This window comes from Monodelphis domestica, chromosome 2 (assembly GCF_027887165.1).
Source record: "Monodelphis domestica isolate mMonDom1 chromosome 2, mMonDom1.pri, whole genome shotgun sequence".
NCBI lineage: Eukaryota > Metazoa > Chordata > Mammalia > Didelphimorphia > Didelphidae > Monodelphis > Monodelphis domestica.
The window spans coordinates 224747544-224770761 of NC_077228.1; the positions used below are offsets into that span (position 1 = coordinate 224747544).

Genomic DNA, 23218 nt, shown 5'->3' on the forward strand with positions numbered 1-23218 from the left:
ATATGTAGTAGAAAGTAAGGTATAAGAAATACTGGAAGTATAAGAGGGGTCCAGTTTATGAAGGAATTTAAATGTGAAACAATTTGATCTTGGAGAAGAAAGGGAGTGCCTGGAGTTTATTAAGTATGTGTTGGGGATTGGGAGGATGGGAGGGGTAACCCTGCACAGTAAAGTCCAGAGCTTCAAGAAAATCACTTTGGTGGTTGAAAGGAAGATGGATTGGAATAGGGAAAGATGAAGTAGGCAGACCTACCAGCAACTGATTGCAATAGTCCAGGTGTAAAATGGTCTGCACTGGAGTGGTAACTGCTAGAGGAGAGAATGGGAATATTTGAGCAATGTTGCAGAGGTGAAATCAATAGCAAAGAAATCTGCAGGAGGGGAAGTGAGAGATGATAAGTCAAGTATTTCCCTTTCTGTGATCTTCATTTTTACTTCTTCATCTCTTCCACTTGTACTATCTAATTTATCCCCTATCCACTATAGATGGTTTACTTAGATACATGTCAAAACCTGGGATGATGATTAGACCAAATTCTTTAGATGTTACAGATCTCTATCAGGAGGTTTTGCAATGTTCGAAGGCTTGATATTCCCAGGACTATCTAATGTACAAAAAGGAGCATATAGAGAACCTTTCACAGAGAATCCATATTGAATTCTAGATTGCCAATACAGTGATGAAAACCTCTGACAAATATATATCCCTCTGTTCTCTGCTTTGCATAGTATTTACCAAAGCATGTTGGACAATTTTTCAAGAACTTTGAATAATTTTAATGTTATAGATGGGAGACACCTTGTTGGAAAAGAATCTTTAAGATAGTATTTTGCTTTAACAAACCAAATGCTTCTTAATAATCAACAAGCAATAAGGAGAATGAAATCTGTCACTTATTACATCTTTCAGTCAATTTCAAACTGTTAGAGATGTGGTTCATTTTAAAAATGTAGTTTCGGAAACTTTCTTGTTCCCTTAAAGGTTCAGACTTAAGAAGTTTTAAAGAATGAATTCTACATCTAACCCTCTTTTTTCAAAGATAAGGAAATTGAGGCCCAGAAACGTTATGATTTGCCCAGTTACACAACTACTACTAGATCTTTTTTGCCAAACTTATGGTTTTGCTCTTCACCATTTCTCTTTGCTTAAGAATGATTCAAAGGTTTAAAATATAAACTAATTTTTAAAAAATTTACAGATGATGGTAAATCATAAGCAGTATCATCTTATAAAGATGTTCTCTAATCATCTTCTTAATCATCCATTCTAGGAGCAGCAAGGTAGCATGGTGTTTAAGAGTGACAGGCCTAAAGTCAGGAGGACCTGGGTTCAAAACTGGCCTCAGATTTGTCCTAGCTGTGTGACCCTGGGCAAATTATTTAGCTCCAATTGCCTGGCCCTTGACCAGCTTCTGTCTCAGAATGATACTAAGACAGAAGAGAAGGGTTTAAGAAAAACAAAAAAAACTCAATTCATTCTAGAATCTTCCCAGGAATCTAAACCAAGTTCACTGGTCTACAGTTTGTAGACTATTTTTTTCCTTTTTGAAAGTCAACAACATCTCCAGCGCTGAAGTATTTTTATTTTCCATGATCTGTTTCACATATTATTGATAGTGTTTTGGCAATCACATCTCCCAGTTCTTTCAGTATCCTAGCATGTAGTTATTTGGCTGGTGACATAAATTCATCAAGAATACATGGTACTAATTTATTATTTATCTTCAGTATCAAGTCAGTCCTTACTAAAAGCCTTTCTTTTTGTTCTATTATTTCCAATATAAATGTCATTCTCCTTGGCAAGAAAACAGAAGTAAAATGAAAATGAGAGCAGAATAGTAATTCTTTTTTCTTAGTCCTTAGTTATCTTTGTCCTATCCCACTCCAAGTGCTGGTTCCAGTCCTGCTTTGATTCTTTTATCACTCTCAAAACAAAACAGAACTCCTTTCTTACTGTTAGCTTCCCTTAACAGTCAGCTTATTCTGAGATGTGGTATTCCTGATCCTATTTTTAAAAATATGAATTTAATTGTCAACATAAAACATTTCAACACACAAGAACAAACAAAAAGATACAAGTGTGAATTTAAGTGCATTGTTATTTAATAAGGTTAAAAAATACCTTAACCAAAAAAAAAAAATAAAAAACCTGTTTGTCACTTTACCTTTTTCATTTCTTTCTATGTATTTTAAATGTTTGGCTGATGTCTTTTTTTTTTTTTAATTTTTATCATTCACCACTAACTTTTTCCTACCCCAACAGAAAACTCTCTTGTAACAAAGAGTAAAATCAAGCAAAACACATCAACACAATGACTATATCTGAATATATGTAATCTTTTTATGGATCATACCAAGTTCATACCACTCATCCTCAGTTACCTACTCTGACTTCTATCTTCTTATATCTTTTAAGAATATGAATCTGTTAAAAGTTCCTTGTACATTCACATTGCTCTCTTCAGAAAACTCCCTATTTTTCTTATTAGTTTGTCTTCACAATTTAATTTTTGTGAGTCTCATGTCCATAAGATTTTATCTTTTTTTTTAATCCTTTGAAATCTGCTTTCTCAAAATTTATTTTGAATGTCATGTTACAAGCTTTCCTCTCCTCTAAAACTAAGAATTAGGGATCAATTAATTCCTTTCAGGATTCCCATCACTTCCACCCCAGTTCATCCCTGTTAGTGAGAATCAGACCTAGAATTTCTCTGTTAGCTCTTCTACCTTTTGAAGGATGAAATTATTAAAGTAAAGCAAGAATTTATAATTTGTTTTTGGCAAAGAGATCTCTAGCAGATGTCTGGATGATTCAAGTATCACATTATACCTCTTTACCAGGCTTGTGATTTTGCTTCCCAAACTCTTCAATCTATTTCCTCTTTCCATCCAGTTCTCTACAGTACACTCAGATGACAAAAATTCCTTCAGCTTCTCCCTCAACTGACCTTCACCCAAAAGTTTTCAGTTCCCTCCTCTAATCCCTCTTATTTCCTAGATTCCCTCATATGAATATGGTTTAATATAGAATTTGAGTTATTCCATTTTCTACCCCCATCCTCTTTACCCATTTCTCCTGTTTCTTTTGAATAAGGAACCCAGGAGATAAAATTTGCTTCCATGTATTAGAACCTTTAGTTCCTCTTGATTGCTGCCCAAACTTTGGATATTCAATACTGTTTCACCTCTGACTCCTCTCTACTCTTTATGGATCAATGGATATAGATACATTCCTCCTTCTCCCACTCATTTAAATCCTGTGTCTTTATGGACAAAATACATTAACACTGTTACTTTTTAGTATGATAATTCCTTTCATTACTGGACAATGTTTTAGCATAAAAAGTAGAATTCTGAATGGAATATCCCTTTATATATCCCATGTAATCAGATCTCACTCTAATAGTATAATGGAATTTGTTATAGTTTTGTTGCTCATATTGTGATAAACATAATAGCTCAAACTTATGGAGAGTGTTCAAGTTTATAAAGTGATTTACATATTATCATAATAATTCCTTATAACAACCCTGTAAATTTGGCAGTGTTATCATTCCCATTTTACAGATAAGGAAAATGATGTATATAAAGGTAAATTGATTTCCCCTAATATCTGGAGCTGCTAAATCATAAAGCCAAGACTTGAAACCCAGGTCTTTCCTCTAAAAATGTTGTATGCTTTCTATTACATCACAGAGGCTTCTCCAAGATTTTCCTAGAAATCTTTCCTATCTCATACAATAAACAATTCTCATGGAGCTATAATATTTTGAACCTTCAGTAACATAAATCTATAATCCAAATAAAATATTATTCTTATAGAAATTCTGTGAAGTGCTAAAGTTTAACAAATTAAATTAAAATATAAATGTCCCATTATTTCTTCATTAATTTTAGGTGTATTACCTCTTTGTTTATGCTCTACTTTCATTTGGTAGATAGAAATAACATTGCATTGAAACTTAGAGAGTATGAACATAAGAGGAAATTTGGGGAGACATAGGCAGATAGAACAATTAAAATTATTCATTTTATTATATGATAATCAGTAGTTGCAAAAGCTGTTTGAAAACAAATAGACTGCATCCAATTTCCATTTTGTTTTGACAAATTTTCGTGTCACTTCCCCCATACTTTTGAATGTGAGAAGAGACCCTTTGTACAGGGAACAAGTCAGCACCAACTTGCTTTGCTTTGCTCTGCTCTCTCCGTCTCTCCTCCTTCCTCTATCTGCTTAAGATAAATACATTTGTGATCTAAAAGGCTGCCTTACTAGGGAAAACCCAAGATTTATATTCCTTTTGCCAAAATTAAAGTTATTTTCTGGGATTATCTGAAATAATGCCAGTATTTTGAGTGATAAGAGAATTTTAAGAGGTGACATGGGGGAGAAAATGAGAGAAACTGAGAACATGAATGTCTTGCAGTCAGGAAGATCTGGATTCAAGTACCATCTGAGATACTCACACATACTATGTGACTTAGGGAAGTCAGTTAATCCCCATTTGTCAAGCCCTTACCACTCTTCTGCCTTAAAATCAATAAACAATAATAATTCTAAGACAGAAGGGTTGGTTTTTTTTTTTTTAACAGCAGGTAAGAATTAAAGTGCCTGAAATTTTTTTTCCCCCCTTAAAGAACGGAATTAATAGAATTCTATTCTAGCTGTATTTAACTTATGACTATATCAGGTCCTCCTTGATAACTTACATTTATATAGTGCCTCAGATCTGCCTTTATTTATCCCAAATTTACAGAGGATGAAATTTATGCTAAAAGAGTTAAATGCCACACCGAAATCCTTTATGTAAAAAATCCCATTAGCATGGATAGGAAATAGCAGAGAAATATAAGATCCCATCTCTTTGGAAATAAAAAGGTGATAAACGATCAATTCTATTTCACAAAAAAGATCTTTATGTATTTCAAACATATTTACTTGAGCTAAAATGATCATAACTTTAAACAATACAATATGCATTATAAGTTATGCATTTCCCTTGGTTATTCTCCTTTCAAATTATTCAACTATTCTTAGACCATAGTTCCAGAATTTGCATATCACCAATGCTTTTAATGTTAACCAACATTTAAAAACATTAATTAGAGGGGGCAGCTGGGTAGCTCAGTGGATTGAGAGCCAGACCTAGAGATGGGAGGTCCTAGGTTCAAATTTGGCCTCAGACACTTCCCAGCTGTGTGACCCTGGGCAAGTCACTTGACCCCCATTGCCTAGCCCTACCACTCTTCTGCCTTGGAGCCAATGCACAGTATTGACTCCAAGATGGAAGGTAAGGGTTTAAAAAAAAAAAAAGCATTAATTAGAGCTGGACTTAGACATAAAGAGGACTTGGGTTTGAATCTCAGCTCTGATGATAGATATATGGCCTTGAACCAGTCACTTGTCTATTCTGAGCCTTAGTTATAATTACTGTCAATATTAACAGTATTATCACAATGACTTCTGTACAGGATTTATTGTGAGGATTAAATGAGATAATATACAGAGAACCCTTTCAAAACCTGACAGTATTATATAAGCTATTATTATGATTTGTATAACAGAGAAAAGCATAGCATTGTTACAGCATTTTTTGTTCTGTATTAGTTTAGAAAAAATAAAGGAACTCAAGAAAAATTATATATCATCAAATGAAACTATTACCAAAATACAACATTCAATTTTCTAGTATTAAAGGTTGGCATATCAAAGACATAAATACTTTGCCACTTTCACTAATTACAAATGAATAAAACCAGAAATTCACTTATTTAGGTCTTGGGCTATGAGTTGTCATTATTTTTAAAAAGTATCAGAGAAAATCATAAACTCTAAGTAAAGGGGAAATATTGAGTTATTAAGGTATCTTTTCTTTCTTTTCAAATTAAATTTTTAAATATAAATGTTTTCTCATTCCTCATCTAAAATTCATCCTCTTTAGTTTTTTAAACATGCATTCTATTCTTCTGGGTTTTTTTCCCTTTGTATTATTTTTAAAAGGTTCTTCCAGATTTTTTTGTAGTTTTCACACTAATTGTAGTATTATTCTATTCCATTCCATTAATGTACCACAGAACTGATTTTAACAAGTCCCCATTGTTAAAGACAGTTAGATTTTTTCCAGCTTTTTGCATATAATGTTGTGATGAAAATCCCTTAAGAAATAGTTCGTTTTTGTTTTCCCAATAATGTAATTATAAGGTTGAAAGATAAGGTATCTCTTTCCAATTGAATAATTATATGTTTATTATTTCCAAGCAGAGAGGTGTGCTTTGTATTTGTGTGTGTGTGCACTGAGGATAAAGTACAGGAGGGACTTGTACATATATCTAGAAAATGGGTTGGCCAGATGTTGCATATTTTTTAACTTGCTTTATGTAATAATATTACAAACTGTCATGTAAACTTTCTTTTTTTAAACCCATATCTTCTGTCTTGAAGTCAATACTGTGTATTGGCTCCAAGGCAGAAGAGTGGAAAGGGCTAAGCAATGGGGGTCAAGTGACTTGCCCAGGGTCACACAGCTAGGAAGTATCTGAGGTCAGATTTGAACCTAGGACCTCCCGTCTCTAGGCCTGACTCTCAATCCACTGAGCTACCCAGCTGCCCCCCATGTAAACTTCTTGACAGATTTTTGTCTCCTTTCACACAATAGGCACTTAATAACAATCAACTAATATCAATAACCTTAAACCTAACACCTCCAAAATTGAACTCATGATATTTCTAAGTCTATCCTTCTTTTAGACTTCCTGATTTCTATTTGTGGCACAACCTCCATACAGGCTTGCAACCCTACTCTTCTTCCACACTTTGATTTCCCCCCTTAACTCCAGATCCCATCAATTGCAATGTCTCATCAAATCTTCTTCTACATGTCTGACATAAATCCCCTTTTCTCTACCTTATTGTTAAAGTCAATGCATGTGTTTGCCTCCATTCTCTTTCTATTCCAAGTCTTTATTTATAGGTGGTTGAGGATACCTGGAGAGGATAGCATCAGTTGAACTATGAGGTCAGAAGTCAAGAGCACAGAGAATTAAGACAATAATGAGGGTAAAAGTAGAGGAGCTTCTTGTAGATGGTCTTCTCAAGGAGTTTTAGTCATAAAAGGAAAAGAAATGAGAAGATGGATCAAATGTGGCCTACATATGTCTAAAGGCAGAAGGAAAGTTGTCAGTAGAAATGGAGATATTAGAGACAAATATGAGTAGGCATGATAGATGGGCAATGTGTTGCAGAAGATGGAATGTGATTATACGTATGTGGAGGGGCATGCCTCAGTTAGTAGAAGGGCCATGCAATTATGAGATAGCCTGCAATTTTGACACCTGGGAGTTCCCTATTCCGATGAAATCACAGATCCAGCTGCTATTCCTATATAATCTTTATTATGGTTATTCAAAAAAGAATGTTCTTTTAAGTTAACAATTTTCTTCCTAAACTGGTACAATTTTAAAAATTGAAAGTCTCTTAACAACAAAAAATAAACATAAAATTTTAAAAGTAAGTCTTCCATTGTCTTGTTCAGTAGGGTATGAAATCTTTAATATTTGTTCCTATGAGACATTCAAAATTACTTTTTAGCTATCAATTTACCAGCTTAAGTTTTTTTCCAATCAATGTGCTGATCGTTTACAATGCATCCCCCCCCCCCCCTTTTTAAAAACTTTTGTTAAAAGCTCTCTGGATAAATTGGTGTGTAAGGGTATATATGATATGTGTGACAAATACATGTGATATAAATGTGACATAAAAAGCAAAGGGTATAATTAAAAAAATGAAAAATCTTAAAAAGTCTTAGTTTTCAGACTTTATTAGCTTAAGAAAGCAAAGATCATTTGTAAATGATCCTTCCTTCTCCCTCAAATAGCTGGCACAGACTTCTAGTTACAGAATATTTTATCCCCTTTTCAATAGTGACAATTTTTTTGTCACAAGAGCTGTCTTTCTACATACCTCACATAAAGTACATGTTTGAACTGAAAAGAATACTACCCCTATTTAATGTATTCTATCTTTGTTTAATGCCTTAACAAATTTTAAAAATATCATTCCAAAGAAATGGATCTATGATTTCCATTAGTATAAGAAACTCCTAGATAAAGAAACTCCAGATTGCACAGTTGTGTGGTGACTTCTCTACAACTTATAGCTTCAAATTGTTGCCTAAAACAGTAAGAAATTAAGTGACTTGCCCAAGGTCACAATCACAGTATGTATCAGAGGCAAGACTTGGGCCTAGGTCTTTTTGCCTTCAAGGCCAACTTTTTATCCATTAAACCATACATTACATGCTTCTCATATAAGGTCCTCCCATGAACAAATTAGAGGACAATGGAAAAGGTTGTAAGATTTTTTACTCCCTAGTCTCTATCAAGGACTTGAAAAAAAAAATCTAACATAAATTGAAATAACATTAGAAAATGGCACAACGCTATATAACTAAGAGTCAGACCAATGATGGCAAACCTTTTAGAGATGGATTGCCAGGCCCCACCCCCTTACCTCACAGGGGAGGGGAGAAGAGGAAGTGCTCCCATTGGGCTGCTGGGCAGAGGGGCAGGGGATATGAAAAATTCTAGTCAGACTTGGGGAAGGGGGGGAGCAGCTCCACTCAAGGCCCTCTGTCTTTCTAGTAATGAACTCAGGGGCTGGGGGTGGAGAGGAAGGATGGCCACATGCCCATAGAGAGTGTTCTATGTGCCATGCCATAGGTTCACATCACTGTGCTGGACTGTATAGATGAAGTAAATGTTATAGATAGCAGAAAAAAAAGAGATTTTTCTATCTCCCTACCCCTCCACTATCATCAATTCTTTTTCTTTTTTTTTTTAAACACTTACCTTCCATCTTGGAGTCAATACTGTGTATTGGTTCCAAGGCAGAAGAGTGGTAGGGCTAGGCAATGGGGGTCAAGTGACTTGCCCAGGGTCACACAGCTGGGAAGTGTCTGAGGCCAGATCTGAACCTAGGACCTCCTGTCTCTAGGCCTGGCTCTCAATCCACTGAGCTACCCAGTTGCCCCCTGACTGTCATCATCTTAAAGAACTTTTAAAAGTCAAGATTGCTTAGAAACTGTGGTTTGTACATCACTTTGTAATCAGACACATATACAGAGTATCCCAACGCTATTAATCCTTTAATAGCTTAAAACTTCATTGAAACTTTTGGGACTATCTGTATATGGATAATAATAGTCAATAGCATCATTAGACATGTTTTAGCTATTATTAATTTTCTTTCAAAGTAACACTTTTTGGCCTAGAACGACCTCTACATTAAAAAAAAAGAGTCTAGATTGCTATCACTTGAAATCTTTTCAGTTTTTGGAAAATACAATTAAAGCATTCACAACTAAAATTACAAAGGATTTCTTTATCTATCTTCCCACTCCCGGCATTTTCACTGGCTGTCCCACCCTTGAACTATCTCCCTCATCTCCCCTTCCTGATTTCCTTCAAGTCTTACTTATATCTTACCTTTTCCAAGAAACCCTTCCTGGTCCTGCTTAAATCTGAATGCCTTTCTTGAGACTGTCCCATTTATTCTCTATATAATTTGTTTGTCTATAATTGTTTGCATTTGGCTGTGAACTCTTTGTAAAGCAAATTGCATTTTTTGGTCATTCTTTGCACACTTAGTGTTTGGCACAGTGCCTAGAGCATGTTAGGAGATTAATAAATGTTTACTGACTTGATGTGAAAGATTTTTTGTCTTCAAAAACTTAGGAACAATCTTTTAGGGAATAAAAAGCCTCACTAAAATTCTACTACAATATCTCACTGTGGCATGAAAGTGACCCTGGGTCCTCAAAGACCAGCCCATGGAATCCAAGCTCTAACAAGTCCTACACAATTCAGAAGGGTTTTCAATACAAGTAGTGTCAGACTACATTTCTGACTTTGGAAGATCACCAATCTAGCTGAATTTCATCAAGGCTCATCACCAAAATGGCCACAAAATGATGAAAAATTTTTGGTCCCAACCTCTCAAAAAAATTGCCCATGAAATCACAAAACAGTGGTTCTTAACCGTTGCATCTTATGGACCCCTCTGAGAATCTGGTGAAACTTATGGACCACTTCTCAGAATAATGTCTTTAAATGAAATATATATATATATATATATATATATATGTATGTATGTATGTATGTATGTATGTATGTATGTATGTATATATATATTTTACATTAAAACAGCTGTAAAAATATTTTTAAATACAAGTTCATAGACTGCAAGTTAAGAATACTTTTCACAGGGGGCAGTTAGGTAATTCAGTGGATTAAGAGCCAGGGCTAGAGATGAGAGGTCCTGAGTTCAAATCTGTTTTTAGACACTTCTAGCTGTATGACCCTGAGCAAGTCACTTAACCCCCACTGCCTGGCCCTTACCACTCTTCTGCCTTGGAACCAACATATAGTACTGATTTATTACATGCTTCTCATATAAGGTCCTCCCGTGAACAAATTAGAGGAGAATGGAAAAGGTTGTAAAATTTTTTACTCCCTAGTCTCTATCAAGGGCTTTTAATATAGTTAAGGAAGGTAAGGGTTTAAAAAGACTTTCATAGAGGAATTGCATTCTGGCACAAGGACAGATGCTACCACAGATTGTTATCTGCGATACACATGTCACACATACATTCTAATTTGCCATTTCTATTCATAACAAATACAATTGATAGGAAACATATCTACTGCCTAAAACTAATAAGGTCCTTAACTATAAAAAGTTGATATAAAAAAACTTATAAAATGAAAAGGGATAATTAAATCCATTAGCACAGCTTCTGAATTCAATTCAACAATATTTAAGTACCTACTGTATAGTGCCCATCACTGGGGTGAGGGAAAGGCAATTATGTTAACTGTTCACTACTATAAGAATAAAACCTGGAATTTTTTTTTAAACGAAACACTTCCTTAATGGACCCTTACAAAAATTAAATACTCTAATTTCATTAACTATGTGATTTATTTTAATTTCCTTACTTAGTAAACAAAAAAACCCAACATATCAACACTGGCCACCAATTTCCTAGATCAGGATTCTAGATAGATTCATTATGCTGTAGTTTAGGAAAAAAAGGGGGGAAGTGGGAGTGCGAATGGTATGTAGACACTAATACATTTTACTTAAATGTTTTACAGGAAATATTTTAAAAGCTCATTTCTCACCAGTTGAAATTCTCGCCGTCGGTCATATGCATGCTGGATACCACTATCTGCCCATAATGCTCTTATTGCAGGAAGGTATTGTAAAAAAACCCGTGTTTCCACCATTCCCTGTGCTGCCATAGCTGATCGAGTGTCAAAAGCCATCATTTTGTCTCCATTGACTTGGTTTGAGTTATCTCCCCAAGGAATATGAAGTTTCTCTCGAGCATCTACAAGGACCCTCACACCTTAAAAAAAAACGAGGTAAAGAAAAGTATTAAAACTTATAAATTTTTTGTAGTCCTTTTAAAAAGTGCTATTGAGTAAAACTTAACACTGCTTTAAGTTAATCACCTCTATCACCATCTCTATAAATATCCAGAGCTTACAATAACTAAGTTGGCTTTGTATATAACATTAGGTAGTCACAATGTTAACATCACCTTTTATTCTAAAGAATTTTGAATAAAATCAAATCACTTCATAAAATGATCTCTGGAGTTGGTAAAAACTATTGAGAAAAATATGCAAAACATTGTTTCTGTTAATGGATGGTTTACTCACACTTCAATTCCACAAACATTTGTTTTCATTTGGAATTTTAATTCTAATCTAAAAGATACATATTTGGGAAACAAGTAGAATCATGATTTGATGATATGCAATGTTTCCCAAACACTCTGGTCAATACCAAGATCAAGTCATCTTGGGGCTTCTAGCCTGTGTCAAAAAAATTTGTGTGTACATGTAAACATTCTGATAATGAGGACTGCTTACTGATAACTGACCATTCAGAGGTTTAAATTCATAGATCCTGAGGCCTAGGTATTTAAGAACCAATATTTCAACAACTAAACCTATGATCCATATAGTAGCTATGAAACCCAGATTCCAGGGACTCATCTGCAGAATACACAGAAAATCAGGCTCATTTAAGAAACTCATTCAGATTGATACGGCCAAAGAATAAGTGTTCAAAGATGCTACTGGTCTTCGGAACACTTTTCTAAGTCAGAAGGTAATGGTTTAAAACAAAAAAAGTCACTTCAACTGCTCATAGAATTGGCATTCATTTCTTAATATAACTTAAAAAAAAAAACACCTTCTATCTTAGAGTCAATACTGTATATTGGTTTCAAGGCAAAAGAGCCAAGAACATACAGCTAGAAGTGTCTGAGGTGAAATCAAATCCTGGACCTCCCATCTCTAGGTCTTGCTCTCTTGAGCTATCTCTCTCACTGAGCCACCTCACTGCCCCTTTAATATAACTTTTAAAAAATATTTACCCATTTCAACTTTACTCAATTTCAGATATGAATTTTTTTAAACCCTTACTTTCTGTCCTTGTATCAAATTTAATTCAGAACTAGGCAATCAGGGTTAAGTGACCTGCCAGTCATAGAGCTAGAAAGAGTTTGAGGTCAGATCTGAACCTAGGTCCTCTTGCCGCCAGGCCTAGAACTCTAACCACTCTGCTACCTTGCTGCCCCTCAGATAAGAATTTTATAAATTGAACTTTAATCAAAACCTCTCATAGGGAGATTGTGAGAGACTTAAAAGAGTACCTTAATTTTAATTTAATTAAGAAAAGAAAGCTTAAGCTAGTAGGCATCTATACAATGAAGCTAAAAGTATACTAAGATTTAATTTAATTTTCTTAGCCTACTCTGAGAAGAACCTTGGGAGGAAAAAAGAATGCAAACAGTTTCACTATTTTGGGAAATAATTTCACTATGTTAAAAGACTTGAAATCAGAAACTATTTGATGCACTCTGAAATTATATAAATTAAAGAAATCTCAAAATGTCAATAACAATAGACCATAGGAAACAAATATACCAATCTCAGTTTCATCAAATTTATCTTATACTAAAAATATCCATCTTTTAATGTTAGCCAAAAAGTATTACAGGTATTTATTTGGGGAACTGGATTCATGAGAAACAGGGCACAAAAAGCATTACCCAGCATAAGTAAATAAATCAGCATGGTACAGCACAAAAAGAACAGAATCTGAAACCAGAAGATCCCATTTCTCCCACTTAAAATCTGTACAACCTTGGGTAAATCATTTAATTTCTCTGAGCCTCAATTTTCTTTGCTGCAAAATGGGGGGGGGGGGGTAAAAAGGAGGTGGGCCAGGTGGTTTTAAAGGTCACTTCTGGCTTTAGATTTCTAATCCTGGTGCTGCTTCTGCTACAAAACTGTCAGATCGTTTTTTTCAACCTGGAAATGTAGCTACCTTTAATAAAAGAAGGGCAATAGCCTTAACATTACTTATTCCCTAATTCAAATAGGAAAAAAAAATTATTAATTGATATCCTATGTATGTGCCCAGTACCATGCTAATTAAACAGCGTGACTTGACTTGGGGCTGTACAAATGGCTGAGATGAAATGGAATAACCACTATTAGGACTTTGGGGAGGTAGTGGTGGTAGGGAGGAATGAAACATCTTCTGCCTACAAAAACAGGTTGCCGCCATTATAGCCTAAGTCTGACAACCTAAAAGAATAAAAAAAAAAAAAGGTCAAGACACCCCACAAGAAGTCCCCACAGGTTGACACTTCTGGCCCAGAAGGAGACTCCAATGCATAAGGAAAGTTTCCCTTTTTGTAAGCACTTTTCAACCAAAGCTCTCCCATCCAGACTTCGAAAAGGGAGGAGATTGGCGGCAAGGAGAAGGTTTTAAAGGTCGGTGGTCAGCGCGAGGGTGAATGGCACCGACGGGGAGTGTCCCGCAGTCAACGTGGGGCCGAGAGGAGTGTCCCGCGCAGTGCCTTCCACTGACAACGAGAGTGGCTCCTTGCCGAGTCACCCCACCCCGCCACACTTCCCTTCGGAGGCGAGGCCGGGGAGAGCGGACTCGAAATCGAGAGCATGAGGGCGGGGAGGGTGGGCGAGTGGGCCCAGGAAGATTCCCCTTCACCTCGAGGGACACGGCGGTGCTTGGGGCAAGGTCTCCAGCCGCGGGACCGGCGGGGCCCCCAATTCCGGGGCCTAGCTGCCACCGCTGGGTACTAGCTCCATCACTCCGGGCCTCGGTCCCCCGCCCCGCCCCAGCGGGGGTCACTGGACCCTAGGGCTGACATGATCACCCCCACCTCGGGCCCCTCACCTTTGATCACGTTACTGTAGATGGTGGCTCGGAACTCCTCCCGGGCCCGCTGGTCGAAGTCCTGCCCATGGATGATCCTCATCTGCTTGAGGAAGGTGGACTTGCCGCTTTCGCCGGCGCCCAGAAGCAGGATCTTCACCAGGCGCTTCACGTAGGTCTTCTCCCGCGATAGACATTTGTCTATCTCCTTCGACTTGCGCTGTTGCTCGGCCTCGCTGCTGGTCAGCAGGCAACCCGGGAAGCACACGGACAGCACCGAGCGGGACGGCAGGAAGTCCGCCATCTTACCGCCGCCGCCTCCGCGGCCGCCTCCGCCTCCTCCTCAGCCGCCGCCGCCGCCGCCGCCGCCGCCTGCACCTCCGGCGCCCTCCACCTCCTCCTCTGGAGGCGGCCGCCGGCCGGGGACCGCAGCTCGAGAGCGAGGAGCGCGGCCCGAACGCCGGGGAGGGAGGGAACGAAGGCGGGAGGGATCGAGCTGGGCGGGCAGGGCAGGGCAGGGCGGGACGAGAGGGGGAGGGGGTAAGGGGGGAGACGACGGGGAGGGGGTTGGAATGGACGCGAACGCGCGCCCCCGAGATCGAGCCTCGTTTCCTCCTGGGCGGGGAATGGCGGCGCGCGTAACCGCTCCTGAGTTCTTCCTTAATCGAGTGCGCGCGCGCGCCTGGGTTCCGCCTCCTCCACGAGTGAGAGAGCGCGCATAGGTTTTCTATTCGTTCCCCTCTCCCCTCCCCCCCCCTGCCTTTACGATCGTAAGCGAGCTTGAGTTAGTGGGCGGGGCCGGATAACTCGTCACGTGGTCTTTCCGTGTCTATGGAGTCTGTACGGCTGTTCTGCGACTCTACCGTTCCCCCTGAGTGAAGTAGTTGGTGGTTGTAGTGCGCGCCTTACCTCGTTCTACAGCCCTGGCGGGTATTCCAGCGCCCTAGGTAGTGGCTTGCTTGGTCCACTCTCTGTAAGCTGCGTTAAATGTTAGAATACTGTCCTCTCTTACTGCTCCTGAGGCCCACGAAAATTGGCCATCGGTTCTCGGAAATGTTGCAAACCCATACGGGAAGGACGTTGTCTTTTTTTTTTCCTTTTTCTTCTACCGGAGTTGGGGAGAAAAGATGCAAAAAAGAGGAGAAAATGTGCAAAAAGCTATCAGGTTCTACGATTTGTCTCGTTCTCCTGAACAGTCTCGCAATGCAGTGAGTGTGGCAATTGATACCAGTACTTCCCATCCCCACACCCTGCCTGGCTATTCTTTCCCCAATAAAAACAGAATGAGTCTCCTAAGATTATGTTGACAGCTGTGTATGGCATTCTTAACTGTGTGGAAAAACAATTACCAAGCATTGATTAATCGTCTACTGTGTGCTAGCACTAAGGGATTTTAAAAGAGGCAAAAACACAATATGCCTTTTAATGGGAAGGACAACAAAATTGTGCATACAAGTTATATTACAGTGCAAATAGAAGGTCGTCTCAGAGGGAATGGGGGGAAGGGTCTTGCAGAGAGATCTGAGCAGCCTTTTGAGAAAAATATGCAATTGTTAAAGAAAACGAAATGGGACTTTTAACTGGCATTTTACAACGCTAAAAAAGTTTTACATACAGTACAAAGTAAGATTACTGACTTAAGAGAAGACTAGATAAATGCTAAAATTGTTGAGTGGTAACAGCAGGAGAAGTGAGGTCATGGTAAAAATTCCCCTAGACCGGACATTATATAATGCAGACCCTTCCCTACAAGGAAATAGATAAGCAAACAAGCTGAGGATGAAAACAGGGAGAAGCTGGTTTTACTACTAGGTTATGGAGATTGTGACCTACCAAAGGACTTTTTTCTTAACCGAAAAGTTCAAGCAAGACACCTGAAAGTACTTCTGGGAATGGAAACTTGAAAATAGTAGCTAACCATTGGTGGTGAGACTTAAGTGGTGCTAGGAATTTTTATTTATTTGTCCATTTTAGCTATTAAAAAACACATTTTTTTCTTCTGCTTTGCTTCTGGACTTCGAGACTTAATTCTCTTTCATTTGTCTAAGAGCAGAGTACTTTTGGCTGCTTCAATATAAAATCTGCTGGGGGGAGGGAGGGAAGGGGGGGGGGGGGGGAGCCTGCTATGCTGAGGAAAGAACCTCATAGCCCAAATTCAAGATTAACCAACAGAATGAGTAGATAGCAAATTTGCAGAACTGGATAAGCTCCAATACTAACTTCAGGGTTGTGAAGTAGGATATTCACTCTCATTCTCTTCGTTCCATTCAAGAGTTCAACAGACTTTTTTTTAAAAACAACTACTGTGTACAAGATGCTGGAAATAAAATGGAAATAGGCCCTGGTCTTGAGAAGCTTATATATTCAGTTGAAGGATTTTTGCTGTTTAAGTGTCTGACTCTTGTGACCCTAATTCTTTTTTTCTTAGAAAGATACGGGAGTGGTTTGTCGTTTCTTTCTCCAACTCATTTTTACAGATGAGGAACTGAGGCAAACAAGGTTAAATTATTTGCCCAGGGTCATACAGGTAGTAGGTATCAGAGGTCTGATTTGAACTCAGGAAGATGAGCCTTCCTGATTCCTAGGCCAGTGTGAACTTTGACGAACTTTGACGCTCTCAACAGGATTAAACACCAATATAAATACAAATAGTAAAAGGAAATTGAGGTAGGATTTTTAAAAAGAACCTTTGGGGGAATCAAAGCAAATCTTACAGAGAAAGTAACACCTGAATTGAGCTTTAAAGGAAAACAAGGATTATGAAAATAGAAATGAGTAGAGCTATCCAAAAGAGAAAGTAATTACCACCAAATGAACCTAATCCATTCTACAAGTGCTAATCTGAATCTGCTTTCAGCAAAAAGGAAGGAGAGAAGGTTGTAAGTCAGGGAGTTCATTTCTTCCCCTTACTTCTCCACCAAAACAGTGTGCTTTCAAGAATCAAGGGTAGCCGGGGGCAGATAGGAGTTCCTGCTGAACCAGTTCATGTTATTACATGCAAAGTGTCAGAGGAAGGTGTTCAAAGTCCTGTGCCTAACCATGCTTCTGAATAAGCTTGACAACTGAGGATTATTTCTGGAAGGCAGAATTTTGGAGCCAAAACCCATGCCATCTGCAGGACTACTCTCAAATGTTACTCGTTAACATCAATTCTTTGAAAAGCATCTTTTAAACCGAGAATGAGAACTTAACAGTCCAATACTGTCAAAGAAGTAAAAGTAAAAATATTATTTAACATTTAAGGGCCTATAGTGTGATGGTCCAACAAAGGAGATTGAAAATGAATAGTCAAGTAAGGAGAAGAACCTCAAGAGTAGTGTTATGAAAAACCAGATTGAAGAGAATATCCAGGAGGAGAGGGAGTTGAAATTTTTCTAATGCTACTGAAAGGTCAAGAAGGATGAAGGTTGAGAAAAGATCATTGAATCTGGCAACTAAGATATCTCAGATAACCTTGCATAAATGAAATTAGAAGGACTTTGCTCTGGGCTAAGAGAAGATTGAGAAGAGAGAAAGTGAAGGCAAGAGGTGTAGACAGCTTTTTCAAGGAATTTGACTACTAAAGGAAAGAGTTAGTTATAACTTTTTTTTTTTTAAATGCAACTAATTTGGGCTAAATCCAAGTGTACTCTGGTCAAAGGGCAGTAGCCTTGGTATGGCAGTCTGATTAATTTCTTTCTTTTTTTTTTTTTAAACCCTTTCCTGCTGTCTTAGAATGGATACTAAGTATCAGTTCTGAGGCAGAAGAAGTAAAGTGATTTGCCTAGGGTCCCACAGGTAGGAAATATCTGAGGCCAGATTTTGACCCAGGATCTCCTGTCTCCACACCTGGCTCTAAATCCACTGAGCCAACAAGCTGCCCCTTGTCCGCTTCATTTCAATGACATTTTCCATAGCAAGTAGATTTAGTATAGGATTGGATTATCTCTTCCTGACAATGTTACCAAATAGAGTTAGACATTAGCTAGAGTCATCTAGGTTTGGTTATTAATTAACATATATCTGTATTCTTTAGTAGCCAGTACATGCATAGATAAATGAGATAGCAATATGTAAAGTATATATGATAAGATAACTGATTATTGACTAGCTCTTTGAGTAATTTGATTAGTAGATATCTAACCTACAACAATGCCCTTTCCTTTCTAAAATTTCAAAGTTCATTATAATGTAGTAAGCCATATGCCATCCTTGCAAGGTAGATACTGACATGACTATAATAACTTGCTTGATCCTGCCACTATTTTTGTGATCTTGAAGGGGAAAGGGAAAGGGAATAAGCATTTATATAACATTTACCATATGCCCAAAACTATGCTAAGTGCTATGCAAATATTGCTTCATTTGATCCTCATAATAATCATCCTGGCAGTTAGGTGCTTTTATTATCCTCATTTTGCAGTTGAGGAAACTGAGACTGAGAGCTAGTAAGTCACTTGCTCTAGGGTCACATTGCTAGCTAAATGTCTTAAGACCAGATTGAAACTTGGATGTTCCTAACTGTAGGTCCTGCAACTCTATCCACTTCATCATCTGGCAGCCCCTAATCTTGATAAAGGCACCTTAAAAAAGAGCAGAGTTTGGGAGATTGGGAGAGAAGGATTGAACTAGATGGGATCATTGTCACTTAAAAGAATTTGACCTATTGGGGATGTAGACTAAACAATCACTCTATTGCAGACATTAATAATATGGAAATAGGCCTTGATCAATGATACATGTAAAACCCAGTGAAATTACTCATTGACTATTGGGGGGGGGGGGGAAAGAAGGAGGAGAGGAGGGAAAGAACATGAATCATGTAATCAAGGGAAAATATTTTAATTAATCAATTAAATTTTTAAAAAGAATTTGGCCTGACTCTCCATGTTAAAGTAATTACAAAATCCAAAAAAACTGAAAATCAATGACTGAAGGCATGTAATTGACTGAATAGTTTAAAGAAGTTGACTTCACTGTTGGTCATCATGAAGTGAAAGGATTAGAAACAAACACTAAAGCTAGAACAAAGAAGAAAATAAAGAAATTCTAGAGCCTTCCCATGTCACAGGCCAAATACCTAAATTCCCAAAGTTAAAGCTTAGGGACCAATAGCTGGCTTTACTCATCAAGAGATAGCCCAAAGAGCCATGTGACAGTTGTGGATATAAGAACATGTGTAAAATTACTTTGTAAACTGTAGTTTGACACACACATATCAATCAACAAGCATTTATTTATTTTTTCTCTGTCACATGTGGGGTAGTGTTATTATTTATGTGTGAAGTAGGACTTTAATTATCATCTCTAGGCAGGCAATTTCCAAATTCCCTTAGCTACTCTCTCTCTCTCTCTCTCTCTCTCTCTCTCTCTCTCTCTCTCTTTCTCTCTCTCTCTCTCTCTCTTTCTCTTTCTGTCTGTATCTGTCTCTCTCTGTCTCTGTCTCTCTCTCTCTGTCTCTCTCAGTTCCACCTGAGCTTCAGTCCTATATCACCAGCTGCCTGTTGGGCAAAATGAATTGCAATTCAAACTCAAAATACATAAAACTCCCTCCATTTGAATGACTGTTGTTAGATAGATAGCCAGTACTGTGGATCCTACTTGTGGGGAGTTGTCTTTAATCCTTACAACATTCTCCTGGTCTATCAATCTATTAATCCTATCATCTCTTGGAAGGAAGGAAGATGAAAGCTAACTCCCCTCATTTTACATATGAGAAAATTGAGGTCTTCAGAGTTAAATCACATAATAGAAGTAATAGCATTTATATTAATTTTAAGGTTTGCAAAGCATTCTACAGATGTTAAGCCACTTGTCTCTCACAACAATCCTGTGAAAAGGATGCTATTATTGTTCCCATTTTATTAATGAGGAAACTGAGGCCAAGAGATTTTAAGTGACTTGCCCAGAGTCACACAGCTAGCTGTTATCTGAGGTAGGATTTGAATTCATGTTTTCCTTTCTCCAAGTCCAGCACTCATGTACCATACCATCTAGCCCACTAATTACTGCATAGGAAATAAGTAACAAGGTCAGGATTTTAATTCAGCCTCTCTGGTTAGGCAATAAACTGGGAAAGGAAAGTTGAGGCTAGACTGTGAAGGACTTTAAACACCAAAAAGAGATGTTTATATTTGATTATAGAGTTAACTGGGAGTCACTAGAGAGGTAAAACTCTGGAGTGAGGGTAATAAAAGTTAAATATTATATGTTATATGTTGCTCCTTCTCCAGTTGTTTCCACCAGAGACTATTTTGTATTAAAGTATCTGTATCACAACTAGAGTTAATTAGATTTGGAACTATAAGAGATTTTAAAGGTCATCATATCCAACCTTTTCTTTTCACAGATGATAAAACTAACTCTCAGAGAGGTTAAGTGACTTGCCCAGGGTCCCACATGTAATGGCACAACCAGTATTTTAACCCAGTCTCAAGTCTAAAACCAGTGCTCTTTTAGTATTAAAGTCTGGTTGAAAGTGTGAATTAGGGTGTAGTAATGTTATTATAAGGAAACCTGGTGGTGTCCTGTCTAGAATAAGCTATATATACTGAAGATTTCACTAAAATTTTAGACAGTCACAAGAGCTTGATTTTAACCAGTGGAAAATCTGATTTTAATTATTGTTTGCTTTTATTTCTGCTTCAGAAAAAGGCCCATGAGCTACTTACTTTACAGCAGCTGTGAACTCAGCTCATTTACAGCCTTTATTGTCTTAAAGATACCCAAAATAATTCATTGAAAATAGTGCTTATGGAATGTACTGTTTCTCTTAGAACACCAAGTTGAAATGTAGCTTATGATGCTGTGTATGTTGTGGTTGGTTTTCCTCTAAGCAGCTGAAAGCACATCTTGAAAATATCTCATTTATTCTCACAATAGTTGGATAATGTGGGTTTTTTTGAATTGTTAATCAAAACTTGGGAGAAGTAGTCAGTCAGTCAGATAGTTTCCCCAGGTATCCCTGTGTGTGCGCAAGGGGAGAGATGCTCTCAGTTGAGCAGATATTTCTGTGACAACTGTTCTTGCTGCACCCACTTATAAGTACCCTTTTAAAAAACTAATTCTGGCTAACAAGGGAGGAGCTTAGAATGGGGCTTATGAATAGTATACTACCTGGAACCACTGCCCCTTGGGATTAGCTGTAGAACCTTGAATAGTTATCCCTTTTGGGGATGTGGGCTTGCCAGTTCAAGTTGGAGTTGGAGAGTTAATGCTAGAGGAGGAGCAACATTTAACATTTAAATTTTATTACCCTCATCCTAGAATTTCACCACTCCAGTGACTCCCAGTTACCTATAGAATCAAATATAAACACCTCTTTTTGGTGTTTAAGACCCTACACAATCTAGCCCCACCTTTCCTTTCCAGGTTCATTATATAATATTCCCATTGGTGTTCACTACAGACCATCCAAAATGGCCTTGCCATTCCTCTTACCTAGTAACTCCATTTCCTCTCTCTGGGCCTTTTCACTGACTGTCCCTCATGCCTACAATTTACTCCATCCTCAACTCCATCTTTTAGAATCCCTAGTTTCCCTTCAGATTTTGTCTTCCATGTGAAACCTTTCCTGATCCCAGTAGCTGAATGTGCCTCCACACCAAATTTCCTTCTATTTCTTTTGTACATACTTATATAAGTACAGGTGGCTTCCTGATTAGATTGTTAGCTCCTTGAAGGCAAATGCTTTAAATTTTGACTTTGTATCTCTAGTTCTTTGCATGGTGTGTTGCATAATACATTCTTGTTGATTGATGAAATCAAAGCCATAAAAAATAATGTTCCTAATTTTACTCAAGTGCTATTTCTCCTGCATCTGAAACAGCAGAATGTGAATCTACTCTGTGTTGTAAAGCCCTCTGCTTTTCTCCATGTGCCCAAGAGAAATCTCTTAAAAGTTCTCACTAGATATCACTTCCTTTCCTTGGGAGCACTGGTAATCGTGCTTGGGCTTGCAGCTTCCTTAAACCACACCCCTGGCTGTTTGGCTCAAAATGGAACATTGCATGCCATAACCTGCAGCTCTACTTTCTACTTTGGGGTTAAATGGCAATCCACTACAGCAGGTTGTAGCTATCATCAAGGAGCTGTGACTATCCTAAAAGCAATGAAGAATTTTCATTACGATCTTTTTGCTAACTCTAGGTTTTGTAAATAGAGAATGTCACCAACTAATTTATTTCAATATTGGTGTGTCTGTTACAGAGAAAAGAAGGTATTCAAGATGAAATTTAAGGAAAAATCCTCTTCAGCTGACTTCATAGCCATTGGAACAAATTGTTCTCATCTGTCCAGTCCACCAAGGGAAGAACTCACAGGCTTGGGGCAGACATCCTGCCAGCTTGCCAACAGTTTTGAGGCCTGTTGGTTACCCTCAACTGGATTTAGCCCATCTGCCCAGAAAGTTTTGCCAGGATGTGGCCACTGTATACTAGAGCTTCTTGGAGCTGCTGGTCAGAGCTGGGTGAAAGGTAGACACCAAAGGTGGGTGAGCAGCTCTGAAAAGGGCTCAGCAAGCCCTTGTGCCAGAGATGCTAGTGCTCTTTGAACAACCAAAGTCCTATGTACTAATACATGAAAGGGTTGGAAGTACTCCCATTTGTGAAACTGGGTCTCCTTTCAAGGAATATTGTAATTATTATTTATAAGTCCTATCTCCCTGGCAAAATGGAAAGGTCTTTGACATCTTTATATAACTAGTACCTAGAATAGTACCTTGCACATAGTTTTTAGGTAGCCAATAAATATTGATTTGAACCTAACCAAATAAAATGGTGTCTAGTCTAATTGTGGAGTTCCCTAGAGAATAACAGACCAATTATTTCTTGGCAGCTTTTTGGATATTTAGTTATTTACCATTTTATTAGTAAGGTTTTCCTTATGCCTTGTCTAAACTTCTCTCTTATAACAGAGTTTAAACACATTTCTTCTTCTTGCCTTAGTGGAGAACAGCTGTTCACCCATATGTACAAAGATATC

The 23218-nt window shown here is 37.9% G+C and overlaps 1 protein-coding gene and 1 long non-coding RNA gene across 2 annotated transcripts in view; one reads left to right on the forward strand and one right to left on the reverse strand.

Annotated features, from left to right (window-relative positions):
* The window catches only part of GNA13 (G protein subunit alpha 13), a 54982-nt gene extending 40220 nt beyond the window's left edge, over positions 1–14762 (reverse strand). Inside the window, exons 1-2 of the mRNA XM_001370137.3 lie at positions 14279–14762; positions 11182–11408 (exon numbers count right to left, since the gene is read on the reverse strand). Coding sequence (XP_001370174.1) covers positions 11182–11408; positions 14279–14561 — 510 coding nt within the window. The 5' untranslated portion in view covers positions 14562–14762. The remainder of the gene's footprint in view (positions 1–11181; positions 11409–14278) is intronic.
* Positions 14763–14893: 131 nt separating this feature from the next.
* Positions 14894–22723, forward strand: LOC130457258 (uncharacterized). The gene is made up of 2 exons (XR_008916424.1): positions 14894–15465; positions 22445–22723. It is a non-coding gene; the product is annotated as an uncharacterized LOC130457258 (long non-coding RNA).
* Positions 22724–23218: the final 495 nt, after the last annotated feature.